We start from the raw sequence: 22,103 nt of genomic DNA on the forward strand, positions 1-22,103 counted from the left end.
AGTTGATATGCATTCTAATAATTTCTATATTGATAACTAAATCTTATATTTTATTTATGAATTTATTTGCATTATAAAATATGTAATTTACTATTTTTTCTTACAATTGTCAATAATACATGTTAAATTAGATGATATTATAAAATATTTTTTATTTGTTATTATTTGTAGGGTGCAGTTGGCATACATATGCATCCGTAGATGTAGAGGTAAGGTGCACCTTCAAATTTTATCACGGTATATAATTTTGATGTAAAATGTCTTAAGATTATCTCAACATCTATTTTTATATCTAATTATAAAGTTTTAAATTTAAAAAATGGTTAAAATCAAGTAGATCTATAAACTTATCTATTTTTTTGTCAAAAAAAATAAAATAAAAGTTACATTGAAAAAAAAAAAAAAAATTATGACAAAAAAAAAAATTATCTTGACAAAAAAATAAATTTTTTTCAATAAAATAAAATAAAAGTTATCTTGACAAAACAATAAAAGTTATGACAAAACAATAAAAGTTATGACAAAAAAATAAAAGTTACCTTGACAAAAAAGTAAATTTTTGTGAAAAAAAAAAAAAAAATTACCTTGACAAAAAAATGAAAGTTACCTGAGCAGCACCGTCTTTTTATTTTTCTTGTAAAAAATAAAATAAAAGATAATACAAGTATTTATTGTTAATAAATAAATAAATAATAATACAAGTATTATGCTTTTCAAGCATGCATTTGAACATCGATTATTCTAAAAACCTTAAAAAACTAGATTTTTGAAACCTAAAAAATTAGATTTTTGAAAAATTAAAATGTTATTTCGAAAATTGATACGCATTCTAATAATTTCTACATTGATAACCAAATCTTATATTTTATTTATTAATTTATTTGCATTATAGATTATGTAATTTACTATATTTTTTTTACAGTTGTTAATAATATATTTTAAATTAGATGATATTATAAGATATTTTTTATTTGTTATTATTTGTAAGGTGCAATTGTCCATAACAGTAGAGGTAAGATGCACCATCAAATTTTTTCATGGTATATAATTTTGATGTAAAATATTCTTAGGATTATCTCAAAATCTATTTTTATATCTAATTATAAAATTTTAAATTTAAAAAATGGTTAAAATCAAGTAGATCTATAAACATATGAAAATCTTGAAAATGAACGGTATAAATAATATGTTGTAAAATGCATTATTTTTGAGACTTGAAATCTTTTTATTTTTCATGATCATACATCTCGATGTCAAGATGATCAATCAAAGGGTTTTTCTACATTAAAACTACCTTTTCCGATGGAGTTTTGAGATGCATCCATAGTTCTACATTATAAAATTGCATCCTTAAATAAACTTTTTCCTTATTTATATCGTAAAATAATTATAAAATGTAAACCATCATTTTCAATTTCAATATATAATATTATAGTGAGTTAAGTTGTTATAATCTTTGATTAATGTTCGTTAAGTTGTAATAATTTGGATTTTTTTTAGTGGATTAGAGTTTTCCACCGATTCAAGATTTTGATGGGCATTTTTACATCGATTTAATATATTCTTTATTGTAGTCCAGATATGATTATATACTTCACCCATGATAATTTTATGATTTTTTTTTGTATAATGTAAATTTACTAATTAATATAAATTTATACAAAGAAAGAACATCTCAATACATATTGATGAAAAAAATAAAAATTAATAATGTAGTACCTCCATTTTTATTGGATTCCTAAAAACAATATTTGTAATAAATTTTAACAAGCTTTTCAGATTTTTTAAAAAGTTTAATCTGACCGATTCAATCAATTTTCGATCCAAATCGCCGATTTACCAATCCGAATGGGTTTTTTGAATGCCCGATCCGGGGCACCAATCCGTTTTTTAAACCATTGATCTACACTTTTAGACTGACAATTTGTTCAGTCTTATCATCATAGCTAATGAACATGATGGACACTTAGGTCATGCAAAGGATTCATCTCCACCATCCATCTTAAGAATGGATGGTGGATGTTCTAGCTGTATATTGTATAGCACAGGTGTCATGCTTATTTTCGAATTTTGTCAAAATATGAAAAACTGAATTTTTATACCAGTAGAATCCATCGCTTCAGCAAAAATTCAATTAAATAAAACAGAAATATAGACAGAACAACTGAAGGAGGCATAAAATCCCATAGCCCCTTTTAGCGTTCCTAGCTGATGCTATATCCAAATTCTTCTGTCTTTGCAGAACTCCCTAAAAATAAGAAAAATAACAGAAAAGTCTTAAATCATTTCTGAATGAATAAGAGACACTCATCAAGCATGATGTAATTGCAAGAGAGTACAATTGTCAAAATACAACATCAGATTAAAGATGATACGGAGAAGGCACAAAAACCGACATCATGGATCTTCTTGCAGAGGCAGCAGCTTAAGAGCACCCCAACCAAAGGGGCTGACAGAGTTCAGGAAAGAGCACAGGTAATTAACAAGAGCGAATGTCGCAAAGCAAGAGCCAATTACCACCAATTGCCCTGCTTGCTTCTTCTTTTGAGACAGAGCCACAATACCACCATGGTTCCGATTATTGCTTCGTTACTTCTACAAAGTAAAATTTCTTTTTTGGTCATACACGAGCTGAGCTGATCCCCAAAGCTTCACAAATATGGTGGACCTGGAAATGTATAACGAAAGGAAACTGGCATGGCTCCACTATCCGACCTCGAAAGCTGCTGATTCCCATACTTTGAACCACGATATGGGTCAGCCAAACCTGACGAAACTTGGCGGGGGAAATTTCTTCTAGACAAAGCTGCACTTGTTTCTAGAGTAGAGTTGACATAGGAGTGGTCTGCTGTAGTAGACCCAACAACATAGGAGTGATACGGATTCCTATTATAGAGATCCATACCAGTAGCAGCAGTGGAAGCCACTGGATAAGCCCTGTCGCTACTGTAGGGATCCATACCAGTAGCGGCAGTGGAAGCCACCGGGTAAGCCCCTTCCCTACCATAGGGATCCATGTCAATGGCAGAAGTTGAAGTCCCTTGGTGAGGCCTTTCCCGACTATAGGGATCCATACTAGTAGTAGAAGTGGTAGCCACTGGATGTGGCCTTGACACTAACCCATATGTTCTGTACTCTTTTTCAGTAAGAAAAAGTGGGTCAAGACGATGTCCCTCTTTTGGTCCATTAGTAAGCCTATGTGGCTCCATTTCAGAGCCAGATGGATAGTATTGCCTAACACCCTTGAGATAATGAGGATCTCTAGGTGCAGGCAAGGCTTCTCTCCTGGTTCCCACAGGCTCTAATGGTACAGTGGTTCTTGGAGTGGGCTCAATTGGGTTTCCAGAAGGAGGCGCAAACATGGGTCGCTCGATCACTGTAGCAGGGTGGAAGAGTGCACTAAGCTTATGGACCTGCACATGGAGAATGATAAAAAAAAAAGGGAGATTAACGAAAAAGTAGATAGACATAAACCAATGTGAAGTATGCCATGGTCCTATGGATTATAGAAAGATATAGTCTGTAGAGATCCTGACAATCCAATGACATGAGGTTAATGTAGTGGGAAGAGAGTGACCCAATAAAAAACAAGTGATGGTAGATTCTGCTCTCTCTCCATAACCGCCATCATTTTGTTGGATGATGATGACATTGATGGACTATCTGTTTTCAACAGTGGATGGACTACAGAAGGCATCATCATTCACCTGACTAGAAGTGAGCTCGCACTTGAACTTGTTTGATTTGTCGTAGTTGTCTTTGATAGCTCTCTTGAATACACTCTCGGGAAGGGGCTGGCAATCCTTGTGAATTTTAAATCGCATCTATAGGCCTCAACATGCAAATGATTAAATAAGAATAGGAAACAAAAAAAAGAGAACCGTCCAGCAGAAGATGAAACATGAAGCTGATGATTAAACAAGAAGAAGAAATAAAACATAATAAATAAAAAATTTAATAGAGGCAACCTGTGCAGGGAATTCGCCATTGAATGCATTAGGCTCTAGTTTCATCCCACCTGGGGAAGCTGCCTTATAGATACCATACAAGAGCTTGAGGTCAAAGTCGTAGAGGAAGAGCGTAAGACCAGGCTTGATGCTCATCACAAGCTCCTTTCTTCCACTACGAACACCCATGACCTGGTACCGAAAGCAATCAGGCTTGGTCTTACCATTGCACATAAATATCAAACCAGCCATTTTCCGATCCCCATTCTTCTTTCTCTCATCCTGTACCTTAGTTCCATCATCACTCCTCTCTTTGTTATTATCATCCTGTGTCTTAGTCTTATTGTCGTTTGCATTGATAGCGTCAACTTTTGAGTTTTCGGGCTGAGCCTCATGGCCCACTTCTACCACTTTGAGCAAGCTCTTCTTTGGAGTGGTATTCTGTTTGCCATTGTTCTTCTCAATCTTTGGTTCTGGCTTCAATACTTTTGTATCTTGTTTGGCATACCCCACTGCCTTCTTTAGTTTAATCTTGCCCATAGATTGCTCTGTCAGCTACACGTACACTAAAATTTGGCCCTACATGCAGAGGAAATACTTCAGTTATGAGTGCGTATTCCATGGCCATAGGCATAGAAAGCATCAATCAGTATGTAGCTCCTTCCATCTTTCAAGTTTGTCTACCAACATAGGCATCAGCTACTAAAAGAAGCATTACGATATGATTCTTGGGTTGGGATTGCTTTTCATTGTCAACTCTCCAGGAATGTTAGGAGGCAGGAGAGTATAATCTATGTCTCAGAGAAGCTTTTGCACTGCTAAGATTAAACTATTTTTTTCTTTTTTCCTTTTATGAATTTTCTTTATATGAACTGGTTTACCAAATGTCAACACTCTTTTCAAGAATCCTTTTTTTTGTTGAGTTGTCTCTATCTACACCAAGTACAGGAAGAATAATCGTTTACAATCACCTTGTCTCCCTCTCTCTTAATAAATGATTGATGGTACCCTATTACCCAAAATTCCCCACTTGACCAATTATCGTTCTGTGACTTCAAACAATGACAAACCTAATCTGATACTCTTTTTTTTCTGTCGAATTAGCACATTCAACTAATTTGGTATGGCAAAATTGCAAGTATATAGATAGAATTGTTAGTAAGAGGTTTGTACAAGAGTTAGGTATCCAAAAATCCTTCCTTAGGGGGTGCCCTGAGCAAATTGAGATTCAATCTAGAAGCTCCTTTTTTCACATGGGTATCTGCAACAGGCAACTGCCATTCTCCACAAATGCCTGAAAGTGACTTGTAGAGACTAGCATAATTGGAGGATTTCGTTGAAGGTGGAACCCGATCTCCATGGGCAAGGGGATGATTTCTTTGCTCGTTAACAATGTTTTGGGGATCCCCTCCTACCAGGAGGAGGATCCCCAATTTGTGTCAGACATCTTCATACCCATTAGCAGTCCTTGCGCTTCAGAATGTATAGCGTCTGCTGTTACTGGTGTTCAGGGTATGTTAGCAAAGATTCAGCTAAGTTTTCACTGAAAATGGCCCCATAACCTGCCAGGCCAGGATTGCAGAATGAGTTGCCATCAAAATCAACCTTGTCACTACAGCCTTGGGTGGAAATCAATGAGAGGATCTTGTGAGGTTGACCAGGTTATTTCTTACCCATCTAGGGCTCTACCAAGGTTTATGATTTAAAATCTTTGAAATTTTTTGTCCCAAAAATGATGGTAAGTTTGATTCTTTTAGTGAGGGATTTGATGTCGCTCTCGTTGCTATCAAGAATACATTTGTTTCTCTATAACCAAATGACCCAAATGCAGGGAAGAAGTGGGACCCAGCTTAGAAATAAACCAGAGGATGGGGAAGAAGGGGAAAATTCTATTGGAAGAATTTAAAGACAGAAGCTAGCATGACCCATCAAAACGGATTTAGGATGATGCATCAGATGTGAGATGCCATTTTGTAATGGAGGAATTGGAGGTCGATGCTTTCCTCCTGCTCTTTGCACATCGGGCATTTGTTAAATAGGGGAGTACTGTCAAAGCTCTAAGTGAAATCACTAGCCAGCTGAAAGCCTGCACCTTGGGTGGTAGAAGGCTGAACCAGGCCGTAGATGCCATGGAAGGGTGGGGATGGAATGGATATGGCTTTTGCGATACCAAGAATTTACTTGAAGTATAGGGGTTTCATACCACTTTGTCTATCCCTGAGTGTGGTATGAAGTGCCAATCTAAGATCTAGAGCAAAGGCACTAGTTCAGTGACTTTGGGGTGGTCTAAGTTGCACCTAAAAGTCGGCAACCATACTGTTTGTCCCCCTAGAGTCTCATTGCAGTCAGATAGCATTGATTGCTAGTTGGCTGTAATGATGAAGATCTAGGACATTGTAGCTCCAAATACTGTGATCTGGGCCACACAACCTTCCACAACTACACATAATTTCCAGTTTTGACTGCAAAAAGAGCGCAGCCAAAGAAAGCCAGGAAGATGCTCGCAATTGCTTTCCAGGTGCCTGAGGCTCATGAGTTTGCTGCCTCTCTAGATAGCCAATCAGATGCATTGGTTCCATATTTTCTTTTCATCACCTGCTGCCATAAGTGATCTCGGCGGCTTACTTACACCACCACTTGCCCAGAATGGCATGGTAGCAATGTCTCAAAATGGTTACAGAGAGCAATCGGGAACCTCTCTCGGCCTGGGGCTTTGTCGTGGCCCTGGTAAGCATTAGCTTAAACTTCAGACTTTGTAAATAGTTGTTGCAACAATGTCCCCAATTCCTCCTATACGGTTCTGAAGTTAACATTGTTTCTTCTAGGCCTGCGTTAAACTATCGGCTTTGAACAATCTCTTAAAGAGGTTGCCAATTACTTCTCTTACTGGCTGGGGTTATCGTAGGTGTGTTCACCTTCTTGGATTAGGATTATGGTACTGCTTCTCCTCCAGCAGTTGGCTGTCTTGTGAAAGAAAGCCATGTTAAGACCCCCTTCCTTAAGCCATTTAATTCTTGATCTATGGAACCCGAATAATCCTCTTATTTGAAGATCATTTGGAAATCCGATTTTGCAGTTCGTTTCCTTGCTCACTCATCATCGATCAGGTCTTAGGTCTCTATTAACCGGTTCAAGGTTGCTTCTGTGATTTCAGCTAGTAGTAGGTCCTTCTTCGAGGACAGATGACCAAACTGCTCTCAATTATAGGTTTTTTGCCAGAGACTGCACAAATTGGAGGATTTAGGAATCGGGCTTGGTTTCAGAGATAACAAGAATATTAGGGATGTTTTTGACGGCATATTTTGAATGCAGTCCAGGCTAGTATTTTCTAGCAGTGAGAAGGCCTCATTCAGGTCTTCGGGCCTGCAAGGGTGGAATGAGGTTTCTCTGAACTGGGTTCAGGTCTTCTATTCTATCGTTCTTAACCCTATAAATGAGAGTTTTGAGTGCTCTGCATCCTTTGGCACCGAGTTTGGATGTTTTGATGGCATTCCAAGGGCGTTGACGATGTCAGCACCCATCAGTATGGCCATCATAGGTGAAACCTGTGATTCCAAGCATCAAATCTATATCTCCTTATGGCCTTTCTATTCACATAATTTCTTCAGAATCCACTGAAAAGAAAGATTCTTTATCAGAATGGGTGTAACCTAGGAGATGATTTCTCAAGGCTTTGAGGACCAAGGTTGAGAGCTAAGGGGTAGACGTTTGGTTTTATTCATTGGCGGATTTGTTGGGGTGAAGACAAGGAGGAGGGGAGTTGAGGAATTCACCTTTTCAAGATAGCAACATGGGAACATGTGCGATTAACCCACAGGTCCCAATAAAAATCCGCAATTTATTTCATAATGTCTAGGTTGAAGAAGATAGTGATTTTAGTGCAGGATTCATCTAAAACCTACTTCAAAACTCAGAGGATGAGTTTTCTCTAACCTGGCCTGTAGAGGAATTAGAAGTGAAGTTGACCATTATTTTTCTTCGAATCCCAGTTTCCCGGTTTCATTGGAGGTCTAGAAGTTTGACTTGTAAGCTTCCACTTATTTCAATCAATTCATTAGATCTTTGATGTCTTTTGTTCATGTATTTTTTCCCCACAAAGGCTGGATAGAGGTTCCACAAAAACCTTTCTTAACCTATGAAGAGGTTTAGTTGATCAGGTCTCTCGTTTGGGGGTTGGGTTGGTTGTGGTAGCCAAGGTCTAAGGTGAAAGAAGACAATGGAAATCGTCGAGTTGTGAGGGGGCCATTGATTTGTATTCCAAGTGGGTAAGGGGGTGTTGATGTTCAAGAATGGGTGTTCAAGAGGGTTGGATTGGGAATTATTCTTTGAAAGGGGTATAGAGGTGGAGGATGAATTCCCATAGATGTTTGGAGTGGGCTGGAGAGGAGTTTTGTTGAAGTTATTAAATTTGCAGAGATTGTTGAAATGGGGACAGACAAGGGGGTATAGACGGGGTAGGTTGTTAATAGGGGAAGAGAAGGGAGACTAGAAGAGAGAGGAAGCATGTGGTTTGTGGAGGGAGGGAGAGGAGGAGGTCGGGTCTGTTTGAATTGTACAATCAAGACATTGATGGGACCATGTGTGCAGATCGGATACACTTTGGTTGGGTGCCATTAACAGGGGGCAGCATGGCTTCTTGAGGACCCCCAAGAACTTGAATTGTTGCTTGGACAGTTGGGTATGACTGCGGTGAAATTGTACCCATCCAGATGGGCAACTTGATGGGCCTTCTTTAGTGATAGTGGAGGGAATAGATGAGTTGGTGGCTGGTGAGTTTTGGGTAGAGATGTGTGTGCAAATAGGTTGTCCACATTAGGCAACAATGAGACATTGAGACCGTTGAATTGGGGGGGTATTGATTGCATTCTTGAAGAAATGAGGGAAGATATTTTGGAAGTTTGGTGTGGACGTATGTGGGTCTGGTTTGTGGTAGGGTTGGTAGCGGGATCTAAGATGTGGATGGGGTTGGGAGAAGTTGATGATCCTCATAATGAATTTGCGTGAAAAAGGATTTGAATTTGGGGATCGAGGGTCACACAGACTGGTCTCCATACAGGGATCTAGGGGCTGAATATGGAACGATGGATGGTCAAGATGAAGGGTAGGCCTACATATTTGTATTCGAATTCAAAATATGAATTTGAATGTTCACTTGTGTTTAGGTGAAATTTGAATTTGGAATAAATACAGCCAGGGTAAGTCAGTGAAGTTGATCCTAGAGATATTTCCAATCTAATGTACGCTTAAGGTCCACATGTGATCCATTGGAGACTTTTGACATATTGATGGGTGTCCATTTCTCAGCTTCATCAGCATCCTTCCTCATTCTGTGTTTCTGATTTTTTGGGGACCTCTCATATTACAGCAGTTTTTCCTCAGAAACACAATTTGCCAACCTTCTTTATCATGCTCACCAGATTCCCCGTGGTCATGAGCAGATGTACTTGGCATGGATTTGTGTTGGGCTCTTGCTTTATACAGATTCCAAACAGTTTTGGTGCTCCGAATGATACTCAATCTTTACCTGAATCTTAATAAGGCTATGAAGAGACTATTCGATTTTAGGACTGCAACAGTTCAATGGTCTTAACAAGAATTTGGGCAGAGCCTATTGGAAAAACTCCAATACCGTTCCAGTCTACTTTGATGAAAACCCCAAAAATATTACGTATTTTCAAAACAGAAAACCCCACAAATGTTACCTATTTCCTCTATATTTCATGATGCCATGCAAGGAATACCCTCTACTTTCACTCCAAATTCTATGTAGTTTTCAGGCACCAAGCAAGGGAAACAGGGGCTTAATTCTCATTGCTACTTCTAAATTTCCATATGCAACCAAGAGTTTCAAAGAACAAATTCCCCCTTCACATATATAATGAGTTCAGACCATTACAAATTTACAATGCACATGATTTAGAATATCAAGCTCTATGTAAAAGAGAAGCCTAATATTAGGTTGTTTCAGTCACCTAGTCTCTGGGTATTTGTTGCTAGTACTTTGGGTATGAACGGGCCCATAGAAAGAGGAAAAGATTCAGAAAGCACTTAACATATTCCTAGACAAAGTGCAAATGCAAGCTGGACCAAAACTTGGGTGAAATAGGAAGTGATGGTGATGAAAATGGTGACACACACTACATGATGACCGAAAGGTTAAAAAACCATACGCCAATCATGAGCTTTGTCACTCGCCTATCCGTTTCTGCTGATGATGGGGGACGAATGGAATTAACACAAAGTCTTCAAAGAGATAGAATAGTTTTTAGGATAAACAAAGGACATCGATGTGTTATAGACAAAATTGGTTTTGGCAATTAACTTTTAGTATTTAGATTCAAGTTAAATCTTGTTCCACAAGTGTGGATTAAACTATGAAAATATCATATGAACCCCAAAGTTTCAAATGATCTTGCTTTCAGTGAAACCTATAACCTATTGGGATTAAATGAGAGCAAAATACATCTATTTAGCCCTCCAATAATGTCTGGATTAAAGGTACTCACACTATGGACTATCAGTCCAAATTAAGATGGTTCCTATCATAATGGTGACTTCTCAAGGGGATCACATTAAAACTACGAAGAGAATAAAAAGAAAATACAGAAATAACGACCATTTAAAGAGAGAAAAATATAATACACGTTCAATAAAGACACCCTTACAGCCACAATCATGCACATCATCCATAAAAAGGAAACTTAAAAACCCATTCGCATACCTTGAAAATATTTAATCTCCCAATACTTCCACTCGTTAAAGATAGAAAAATTTCAACTGCAACCCTAAATTTCTCCCAAACAAATACTAAGAAAATACTGGAGTTAAATTAATTAAGCAGCTTATACCAAGAGCTATAGAAGAAAATAATTCACCCACTTACGATAAATCTAAGTTAAAAGTTTAAAATGCATCAAGTTCCCGCAATATACAATAAGTTGAAGAATTCAGAGTTAGTCGAGCTTTGATTACTGCAAATGCTCACAATTCAATCTCAATAAAGAACTGGAAACCGAAAGATTCTGCACCAGAAATCCTAAATGAAAACCCCAGCTCCAATTCTAATTTCAATAAAAAATGCTCACCCCGAAATGGGGAAAGATTGCTGATGCCCTAGAAAACATAAGAGAATTGAAGCCAAAGCAAAAAGCTGGAATCAATTTACCTGTATGTCGGTGTAAGTGGGGTGATGAAGCCCTAGAAATGGGGAAGAGCGAATACGCGGGTAAATAATTCTCCACCAAAAAGTAAGACGAAAGTACGCCTACTTATATTTACAAAAAAAAGCCAAAACGCATGAAGAGTCCTGATCAAATGAACGGTTAGATTCTCTCACATGTTTATACACAGTAGATCTGATGGCGTGATCTTCCGCGCCTTTCCTTGTGGGGCCGTTTTAAAAGTCAGATGATGTCGTATAGATATCTTTTGTCCAGGGAAAATTATAAAATATCCTCAAAAATATACCTTTTATGCATCCAACCCATCTAATTTTTGCTCTTAATTTTTTTTTAAAAAATAAACTTTTTAGGCAAATAATCCCAAGAGAAGAAGTTCATGTTTTAAAAACGAAAATGCGCTTTATGTAACACACTGTCGGAGCGCACTTAAACACTGTCAGAGACTCATAGTGCTCCACAGTCGGAGCACACATACACAGTACCAGAACACTGTATTTATATTACCGAAACGCGTGCTTACACAGTGTCGGAGCGTATATCACATTGTCGGAGCACACTTAAACAGTGCTAGAGCCCTGTGACTTAGAATGCTCTACTGTTGGAGTGCACTTATGTAGTGTCGGAGCGCTAATGTTACACTGTCGGAGTGCACTTACGCACTGTCGGAGCGCTGTGTTACACTGTCGGAGCGCTATGTTACACTGTCAGAGTGTACTTACGCACTGTCGGAGCGCTGTGTTACACTGTCGGAGCGCACTTACACATTGCCGGAGCGCGGTGTTACACTGTCGGAACGCTATTACACAACATCGAAGTCCGACACTGTTTAAGGGTGCTGCGACAACGTGCTACGAGAAAGACATTTTTCGTCTAGAAAAATGAACTTTTTCCCTTGGGGGGTATTTGCATAAAAAGTATGTTTTTTGAAAAAAAATTGGGAGCAAAAGTTAACTGGGGTAAGTCGCATAAAAAGTAAAATTTGGGGGTTCTTTTATCATTTACCCTTTTGTCTAACTAAAGGGTGTGGTTTGCGTAAGGTTGTGACCTTAAACAGTAGGTTGTGACCTTAAACAATCCAATTAAGAAACACCTCTAAATTTTATCATAAATGTAATTTTAATATAAATTTTTTTAAAATGGCTTTAGAATCTATTTCCATCTCTAATTATAAAATTTTAAACTCTAAAAATAGTTCAAAGTATATCTAGAAACACATGAAAATTTTGAAAATGACGGTCCAAATAACGTGTTACAGGATACACTATTTTGTAGGCCCAAAATCTTTTTTTTTTTTTTTCATATCCATACATCTCTATGTCAAGATGATCAGGGTTTTCCAATATCCAAACAATCTTTTATGACAGATTTTGAGGTGCACCTTTGATTCTACATTTTAAGGTTGCAACCTTATATGAACTTTTTCCCTAACTAAAAAGACAAGCTTTCTATGCTTCCCCTGCAGTATAGAAATTCTATTCTCCCCCTTATCCAACCGTCCATTCTAAATAGAGTGCTAAGATTGCCCCAATCACAATGTCACGTCTCTACACTATTTCATTTTTAATTAATTTTTTATAAATTAGTTTGATACCAAATTTTGGACGTCCATTCTTCTATTAAACTCGCACTAGCGAAAAATATAAAAAAAATATTTTCAATACAATAAAATGACCAAAATACCCCTAAAAATTTCAAGGGGTATTTTGGTTATTATATTTATCAAATAATTATTTTTAATATTTTTATAGGTGCCCCCCAATGAGAAGATGGCACGTAACAAATTTCATATTCATACAATTTGTATAAATAAAAAAAACTAAAAATAAAATACTTTGAGACGTCGGATCTAAGATTAAACAGTGAGTGGCTCTCTTGATCAAAATTAGACGATTGGATGATAGGGGAAGCATAGATCTTCTATGTTGTACGAGAAGCATAGAAACCTTTCCCTAACTAAAATAGACAGTATAAGTTACTTCATGTCGCTTTACAAATACAGTTATGGGAAAGGTTTCAATGCTTCTCTTACATCATAGAAGATTTATGCTTCCCCTATCATCCAATCGTCCAAATTTGATCAAATGAGCCACTCACCATTTGATCTTAGATCCGACGTCTCAGAGTATTTTATTTGTAATTTTTTTATACAATTTTTATGAATATAAAATTTGGTACGTGCCATCTTCTCATTGGGTTGTACCTATAAAAAAAACATTAAAAACATTTTTTCAATAAAATATTATGACCAAAATACCCCTTGAAACTTTTAAGGGTATTTTGGTCATTTTATTTTATTGAGAATATTTTTTTAATATTTTTACAAGTGTGTGTTTGATAGAGGATTGGACACTCAAAATTTGGTGTAAAAAAATTTTATATAAAGAAAATTAAAAAATAAAGCAGACGTGATTGTGATTGGAGCAATCTTGACCCTCCATTTTAATTGCACGTTAGGATAAAGGGAAGCACATACGTTTTATGTTGTAGGAGAAGCATTGAAAGCTTGCCTAAAGTTATTGCCTCGTATGAGCTGGTTATTTGGAAAGCATAACCTAAAATAGTTGCATAAAAAAAAAAACCTTAAATAGTCACAAGCTGCCATGGACAAACTTACAGAAATTCTCGATGTACTCCTGCGGGAACAAAATATATACATGCTCTTTTAGGTGTAATCCCCAGCTACGAGTAATTTTAGAGTCCAAACTTTCTAGAGGTGAGCTCGCAAAAATTAATATATAGATTTTGGGGATTGGTTTAAGAAGGGTGGGGATTTAAACTTTTTCTTAACCTATCACAAGCTCGAGTAAATTAGGTGGGTTGTGCTAAGTAGGTAATCAATATTTTTTTTTTTAAAATCTTAAATAGCCGAACCCAAATAATTAAAAAACGACTGTGATGATGATGATTTTGGAAATGTGGCCTACACAATGGCAACCAATTTTGAGACTGCCAAATCTAAGTGTATAAATGCTTAAAATCGATTGTTTTATAATTTTATTTTTGAAAAAAATCATCAGATCTCTGAAAATCCCACATCAACAAAATCCTAGTGAACGCAAAATTTATTCTCAAAAAAGCCCAATGCACACCCAAATAACAAAATGCGCATTTCCAAAAATAATTCAAATGATTTTGAGTTCCTAAAGAGTTTCCAATGGCAATCCATTTTCCTTTTTGATGACCCTGACAAAAGAAATTGGAAAATTTGAGAAGTCATATCTTAAAAAATTGGAGGTCCTATATATACTCTTGACGAGGGTTCAAAGCTTTGAGGTCCTAAAATTTTTTGTAGGCTCCATGCCATTTCTCATGTAATCTCTTTCACACTCTCTCTCTTAGGAAGTTGATTGGTAAGAATCCGTGTTTACAAAAGCGGATTGGTGACGCAAATCTTCCATCCTGGATCCCGGTCTGGATTGGCAATTCAAATCGTGAATCATCTAAATCGATGATATGAAAAATAAATAAAAATTAAAATAGAGATTTATTGGGTGAGGATTTAAGGTAGACCACAGACCATACTAGATAACCTTAAATAAAAGAAAAATAAAATAAAAATGAGGGTTTTAAAGGAGAATCAGACCCGAACCCATAGCATTCCAAAACCGGATGAATCCCAGCTGATTCTGCATTTGAGATCGGAAATCGTTGAGTTTTAAAACACCGGTCCTAGCCTAGCCCAATTCCTCTTCCCCTCTCTCTCTCTCTCCCTCACTCTATCTCCCGGAGGTATAATCCATGTGACCTTGGAAAATTGTAGATGTACTGTGATAGAGACAAAACTAGACCCATCAAAATAAGATATCACCCAAGTGCTAGCCCCATTCTCCACCACCGTTAATCCACTGATTAGACGGTGATAGACATCTATTATGGTTTATATGGATCACAGCATACTTTCCCTTTGTCTTTAGCGGTCCTTTGCTGGATGATTGTTTGCTTGCTTTTTCTTGTTAGATTGCGTTCCATACTATTCTCACTTCATATCTCTTTAAGATTTTTCTTCAATAGTGAGTTTCACCCTTAATTACTGTTTTTCCATAATCCAGATTTGCCTTAATGGATATCTGTCCATCCAAATCCATAGAAAATATACAACAGTTAGCTTAAAGAAACGTATAGAAATGAATGCAGGAAGTACCTTGAGGTAATCCATTGGGCACAACTGCACAACGTCACCATCAAAACCAGCATATAAAATTTACTCCGGTTATTCTGTGATTTTTACCTCCACCATGAAGTTCTCACAAGTTAATAGTAACAAGCTTTTTGCATGCCCATTGCTTGGCCAAATTTAAATAAACATTTTCACTTCCGCATAAAAATGTAAAATCTACAATATGATTCCCACCCTCCATGATCCCATCAAAAGGAAATGCGCATATTAAAAAGATTCCAATGCTATGAGCCCCTCTGTGCGCCATTATCATGCTTTCTCCACGGATTAAGGCCCTCTTTTGCAGCTTGAGCCTCAGGTGAGGCTTCCCAAGCCCGCTTCTCAGCCTCTAGGACAGTGACCTTATCATCTGAAATTATAAAAGAAAACTCAGAAATAAGAAAAGAAGGAAGAGCCTTCGGCTTAGTTCATCAACCAAATGATATTCGCTTATACACACTAACTTGCATCTTTGTATCCCATAATAGAACGGGAAACAGAGCACGGAATCCATCTCAGAAAGTTCTTGAAGTTGTGGAGTGTCCTTACAACTCTTTTCTTTTTCAATAGATATATCTTTACAATCAATTATATGCATATTTATGAATGTCCTTACCATTGTATACATCTCTCTGAGTGTCTGAGAAGTTTGAAACTATATCACAGTTTTTTATCATAATGTATCACAATATATTGCTAAACTATAACAGTATCACCAATGTATACGACTGACAATAAAACTTAAATCTGGGATCTATAGACACAAACACAGGAACATCACATAGATGTAGGACATGTGCCATGGACTAATATCTCAGGCATTATATCCTTGGCGTTCACATTTTACAATTATTGATACTACACAATGTACTCAGAACTAAGATTAACTATAAATATGCATTGGTAGGGATTGTCCACAAAGAGACCATTTATCTTTATTACAAGGAGGTTACAACTATACCCACTCATTAGATGTCAAATTGGAAGGCTTGGGGTTAGTCACAAAGTCCGAGAATTTTTTAGAACTGTGTCCATTCAATGACAGTTTTACAACTACCTATTTTGAAATTTAATAGAAGAGTAATTGTGACCTCCTTGTACAAAGGTAAATGGTCTCTTTATATACATTTGCTGCATTGGTAATACTAGAAATTAACTCAATGCGGTACGAACCACAAAATTGTAGAGCACCCATGTTTCTCTCTCTACGACCATACATAGACACATTGCAATATATGTTAGCAGTCATCAATGTATCTTATGATCAACAAATAGAAAATTCCTCTTGCAGTGCTTTGGTGATCATGAAACCAACAAGGATTTGAATTCTCAAAAATTCATAGAATCAAGAATACGATTTGAGTTATGAATGGGTGGACATATGTACTCTATTTTGCTGATAACCTTGACAACATTTTCACCTCCACCAAACCAAATTTGGAGCATTGAGTTGTTGACTCATACAGCAGGTAAGTCAATTATCAGCCCCACTTGCCCAAAAGGAGATGTCAAAATCGTGGATCATCTAACAAGATTGAGGTGAATATGGGAGTTCTGGGGCTTGGGATTTCATACCAACTGAGAAGCTGGAATCTTCCTTCGTAATTTGCCTTTAATCAACATTATTGTTGATTGGGAAAGAAATAAGGAAATAAAAGATTAAGAATAATGTGAAGCTTCAAATAAAAGCCCAAATGTTTCAGCATGCACCCAAAGACTCATAAAAGAGGAACACTTCTTAAACTACACAAGCTTTTATAATCACATTAGACTGAGATCCATTTGAGTTATAATAGAACTCTAAGCAGTTTAGCCCTTCTTCATTGTAAAAGATAAACACATAACAAAGATAAACCCTCAAATACTTCTAGCCTAGCACAGAGTATGTCAAGAAATTTTTTCAAACAATCTCAAAAAAATTGATCAGCTTCTTCACAGGCTCCGTGTTTTATCAATTCGTTACAATCCTTGGCAGTCTCTCTTCTCCTTCCACACTTATGATACATCTGTCTGTATTGCTGGTACAACTTGATGTATTCATTTCCACAGATGAATAAATGAATGAATGATAGTTAACTATCAAAATAACTTTGAGGTGTGTAATTATCTCGATTAACAAGTTCTGGGATCAAACTAAAAATGCTTAAAAGAAGAATTACATAAATAAATGACAACAAATAAGCAAGCTAATCAGAAAATCCCCAATGAGAAATCAATAAACAAAGTCTGATGGATCAGTTGCTCTGCCACAAATAGGAATAGAGCCCAAGTACAATTCCATGGACTTTCCTTTTTGAAGTGTAGGTCGAAACCGAGAACTCATTTGCATAAGCTTTTCTGCGCAAATGTCTGTTTTCATGGAATTCAAAGTATTTTCCCTTTTGACTCAGATGCATCAGCTCTAGGTTTTCACCTTTTTTTTTTTAATGGAAGGATAGGGTTTTGCCTTTCTTTATGGATGTTTTTTCTGCCTTTGGATTCCTTCCTTGACAATTTAACATTGTCTATACACCTTGTAGCTGAGATCCACGCGCATTGGCATGGTCGATTACCCACCATTCTCGGATGTTATAGGTCTTAAGATTGTGAATGTGACAGTATTCAAAAACCATGATTTTCAACATGAAATTCCCTTCCACCCACAATAGTCACCTTTAACTACTGCTTTCTAACATGTTAATTTGGGTTCTCTAACCACACTAACCATGGCAACTCAAAGGACGTGATGCAACATTAAACCCATATTAGAGAATCTTCATTTAAAACAATCATTTAAAATTTCATGCAGTTTTATGTGATTGCCGCATACCAATGAAACTGAAGGGGAAGTTCTATAGGACGGTTGTATGACCAGCCATGTTTTATGGGACGGAATGTTGGGCGATCAAGAAACAACATATCCATAGGATGAGCGTAGCTGAGATGAAGATGTTGAGATGGATGAGTAGTAAGACAAGAAATGATAGAATTTGGAATGAATACATACGAGGGAACTTAGGTGAGGCTTCAATAGATGATAAGATGGGGGAAAGTAGACTCACATAGGCCGGCCATGTGCAGCGTAGACCTATTACAACACCAGTTAGGAGGTGAGATTTGGTTCAAATAGAAGGCTTCAAAGTGGCAAGGGGAAGGCCCAAGAGGACATGGATGACGTAGTGAGAAAAGATATGGTGATTTTTGGTCTTACTGAGGGTATGGCCTTGATAGAGAAAAATGGAAGAACATGATTCATGTAGCCGACCCCAAATAGTTGGGATAAACTTGGATGATGATGATGATAATGTTTTAAAACTTCATGCATAATAACAGAAACATGATGGATGCACTCATTGAGACTGTTTGGTGAACAAGACGCCAAAGGGATCTCATAGAACAAAAAGTGCAAGAGTTGGAAACCCTCCTTACTTGCCTCAATTCCAATTTTCCCAGGCAGGACAGAGATAGGCTAGCGTGGGATCCAGCAAATCAGCTAAGTTTACGGTAGCCTCAATGTACAATTACCTATTCACTAGCCCATCCTCTTTGAGTTTGGCTAGGAAGCTTGGTTCACTGCAGCCCCTCCCAAAAATCAAGCTTTTAGCTGGGTTTCGTTGCACAACTCATTGTTGACCAGTTACAGCATAGAGGGATAAAGCCGACCAAATGATGAATCAAGTGCGGAGAGATGAAACAACAGACCACCTATTTCTACATTGTTAAATGGAAACCCAACTGTGGAACTCTTTCCAACAACTTTTCCTCTTTGAGTGGGTACCCCCTGAGCCCATCCAGCAACTATTTAACATGTATTTTCAAGTTCCCTACTTGCTGTATGCCGCCTACTTTGGAAAGCCTCAACATTGGCCCTGGTTTGGACCATTTGGTAGGAGAGAAATAGAAGAGTATTAGAAGGAACAGAATCACACCCTTTAGCTGTAAATGATAGACTCATACCCACTGTTATTGAATGGGTGTCTACTTGATAGGAGTTCACTTCATTCTCCACCTTGGATTTCTAGTTGAACTGGCACTCCATCTTGAGATCCACCCTATTGAGACCCCGAGATCCACACACTTACACCTGAGCCAGGCACCGTCAAGTTCAAGTTTGATGGTTGATCCTGCAGGAATCCGGAGAGTGCAGGCATTGGTGGAGTCTTTAGGGATAGTGCTCACTCAGTACTCTGTACTGTTTTATTTCTTGGGCACCATTGGTAATGCCACACCTGCGATGGATGAATGTAGGGACTTCTGGAAGGGCTAAAAATGGTCCAACAATCATAGGATTCCTATTCGTTTGTGGAGGGAGACTCAATGAATTTTATCAATTGGGCTAAAATATTGTCCCCCTACCCCTGGTCCTTGGAACATGTTTTTTGAAGAGATTAATCAACTATGTGTCTCAGTGCAAATTTCTTTCTCCCACAAGTGGAGAGAGACCGATGCTCTAGCAAACTCCCTGAACAAAGAGTGTGCTAACCGCATAACGATGACTACCCTCACCACATACCATAACAGGATGAAACCATAATTCTCAATACCAGCCTCTTCCATGCCCAACCCCCCACACCCCAGGTTACAGTCTCCTGTTATTTTTGTAAGTTTTCTTTTGAGAGGAGTTTTGAGAGGAATTTCTTTGTAATGTGTTATGAGTGGCATCCTCTACTTGTGAATGCATAAAGTTTGAAGTTTGAGTTATATCATACAATACATATGCGAATTCTGAAGTTTTAAGGAGCAATGCAGCGAATGTGATTTGATTGGCTTTGGTCCCAAATGAGAACAGAATGGTCAACCTCATCCTCGAGCAGAAGGCAGTAGCATGCGCTGAGATTCCAAAATCAAGACCTAGAGTTATGGAGCAAGTAGCTATAGGTTACTTTGAAGCTCAAGTTTGCTGGTTCCATTGAGAACACAAGAGCATCGGGAATGGGTGATTTATTTAGGGACAAGCAAAGAAAAATAACTATGAGGTTTGCCGCGCCCACAAGTACATGTGAGTCTACTACGACAAAAGCCATGGACTTGCACACCAATTATCTCCTTTGGTGTGCTTAGAGAAGCTAATGAAGCAAACACCCATGACGTCAATTTTCTTCTATACCACTCATTATGGTCATTCTTAAATAAACTTGACCTCTTGGGCCTCGAATTCGGCCCTGGCCCAAGCCAAGAAACTCGGCCGAGTCGAGTACAGAGCCCAAAAAGCCCTAAAAAATAAAAAAATGTTAATAAATAAAAGAAAAATTGTAAAAGTGAAAAAAAAAACCAAAAACAAATAAAAACCCCAAACAAGCTCAATTTTTTTTATAATATAGGGCTATGACAAGAAAAACCTCACAAATCATTGTAAAAAATCCAAATTACATACATAATTTGAATGGAAAGTTATTGAATCCATATTTTTATATAATTTTTTTATTTTTTTATTTTCTTAATTAGCCCGAGTTTTACCCGGGTGCTCGCCTCGGCAAGGGGCCAACTCTTAGTGCACTCAACTGAGTCCCGGAACACTACTTGATGGAACTCCACTTGATGCACATACCTCTAAGTTGAAGTTAATTAACAGAAAATGAAAAATAAACACAACAATAACATATTATCATCAACATGAACATAAGCTGCGTCACTAAGCAACAACTATTCTATTCCGATAACACACTGAGAAGATGAATAATGCTAATATTTTTCTACTGATTTGCAGTTACATGTTACACTTAACCTGAAATGGAAGATCATACCAGACAATACAAGGATAGATACTTTTTTTACTCTTATAATTAAAAATAATTACAGATTCGGTAATGTTGCCTGTGCAGTCCTTTGTGTCAAACAAAATCACCTTAGATATATTAATTCAAAATAAGAAAAGAAATATTTCAAAAATCATTGCAAACGATTCTAACTTCACAGAGGAAGCAAAGAATGTGGGTTAGTTCCCTAAAAAGGAGTGAAATTAATGATACAATATAGACCGAAATGGTCCATATATTGGTCAACTGCATCATAAAACAGTAGTAGCCATCAGTAAAACCATCTCCAACAATATAAAATCGGCTTACATCCTCATACTCCAGGATTTTCCCAAATATTTTATTTCTCTCAATGTTTTAATTTTCCACTGGGGCAATTCATCCAAAAAAAAAAAAAAATTAACCACTGGAAATGATCATAAGCAAGAAAACTAAAATACTAGAAGTAAACAGAACATACAATAAAACCCATCAAAGAAAACTAAAAATAATGAAAGAGAAATGGAGGGTTCTCACACAGAAACCAGTATGAATCATGAATAACTCCATTGAAGCTCCACACAAGGCAGACACCACCGCGATCTTAGCATACCAGTCCCCGAACTTCATCGAGCTTGAAGTGAGTTTTAAGATGTTGTTTTTTATCCTACTTGCGAGGTTCAAGGGAGGTTGAAAGGGAGAAAAAAAAAAAAAAAAAAGGGAGGTGCACGGATGAGGGAGGGAGGGAGGGAGAGAGAGAGAGAGTGAGAATGAGAGCTTTTCTAGGGCTTGGATGGCATAGCTATTAGAAAAAATAAAAATGAAATATATTGTAACTTGGATAATGAATAAAGTGCACAGGCGAGTTAAGAGTCCTTTTCTTTAGACTTGGAGTGGAGTTTATTTGGGATTATAATTGCTGAGAGGGGGTACATGTCCTTTTCTCATAACATAAAGTATCACGTATAATCGTAGTCGTCCATTTTTCTTCCCTTCTAATCTAAACGGTACGACAGTGTTTGTGTAGTATTTGAGCACATACATCATATGGGCGCTATATCATCTGAAATTACGTTACAATAAACAACTTTTGTGGGGAGGTTTG

The 22,103-nt window shown here is 37.2% G+C and overlaps 2 protein-coding genes across 5 annotated transcripts; both read right to left on the minus strand.

The window, feature by feature from the left end:
• Positions 1-2,118: 2,118 nt before the first annotated feature.
• Positions 2,119-11,189, minus strand: LOC18445179 (uncharacterized). Of its 4 annotated transcripts, none has more exons than XM_006855322.4 (4): positions 11,113-11,189; positions 3,969-4,526; positions 3,708-3,824; positions 2,119-3,413 (listed from the first exon to the last, which is right to left on the minus strand). In XM_006855322.4, exons 2-4 carry the CDS (start codon positions 4,485-4,487, stop codon positions 2,652-2,654), a joined length of 1,398 nt encoding a protein of 465 aa, XP_006855384.1. In that variant the 5' UTR covers positions 4,488-4,526; positions 11,113-11,189; the 3' UTR covers positions 2,119-2,651. The 4 variants fall into 4 exon arrangements, with proteins under 4 accessions (XP_006855384.1, XP_088715257.1, XP_020529841.1 ...); XM_088859131.1 differs by having other exon boundaries at positions 3,578-3,824; XM_020674182.2 differs by having other exon boundaries at positions 11,033-11,189.
• Positions 11,190-15,323: 4,134 nt separating this feature from the next.
• Positions 15,324-21,798, minus strand: LOC105421513 (DNA mismatch repair protein). Its single transcript, XM_020674055.2, has 2 exons — positions 21,538-21,798; positions 15,324-15,654 (listed from the first exon to the last, which is right to left on the minus strand). The coding sequence occupies exons 1-2, from the start codon at positions 21,626-21,628 to the stop codon at positions 15,530-15,532; spliced, it is 216 nt and encodes a 71-aa protein (XP_020529714.1). The 5' UTR covers positions 21,629-21,798; the 3' UTR covers positions 15,324-15,529.
• Positions 21,799-22,103: the final 305 nt, after the last annotated feature.

This window comes from Amborella trichopoda, chromosome 2, assembly GCF_054954075.1.
Source record: "Amborella trichopoda isolate Santa Cruz 75 chromosome 2, AtrichopodaSantaCruz75HAP2 v2.0, whole genome shotgun sequence".
In the NCBI taxonomy this organism is placed as follows: domain Eukaryota; kingdom Viridiplantae; phylum Streptophyta; class Magnoliopsida; order Amborellales; family Amborellaceae; genus Amborella; species Amborella trichopoda.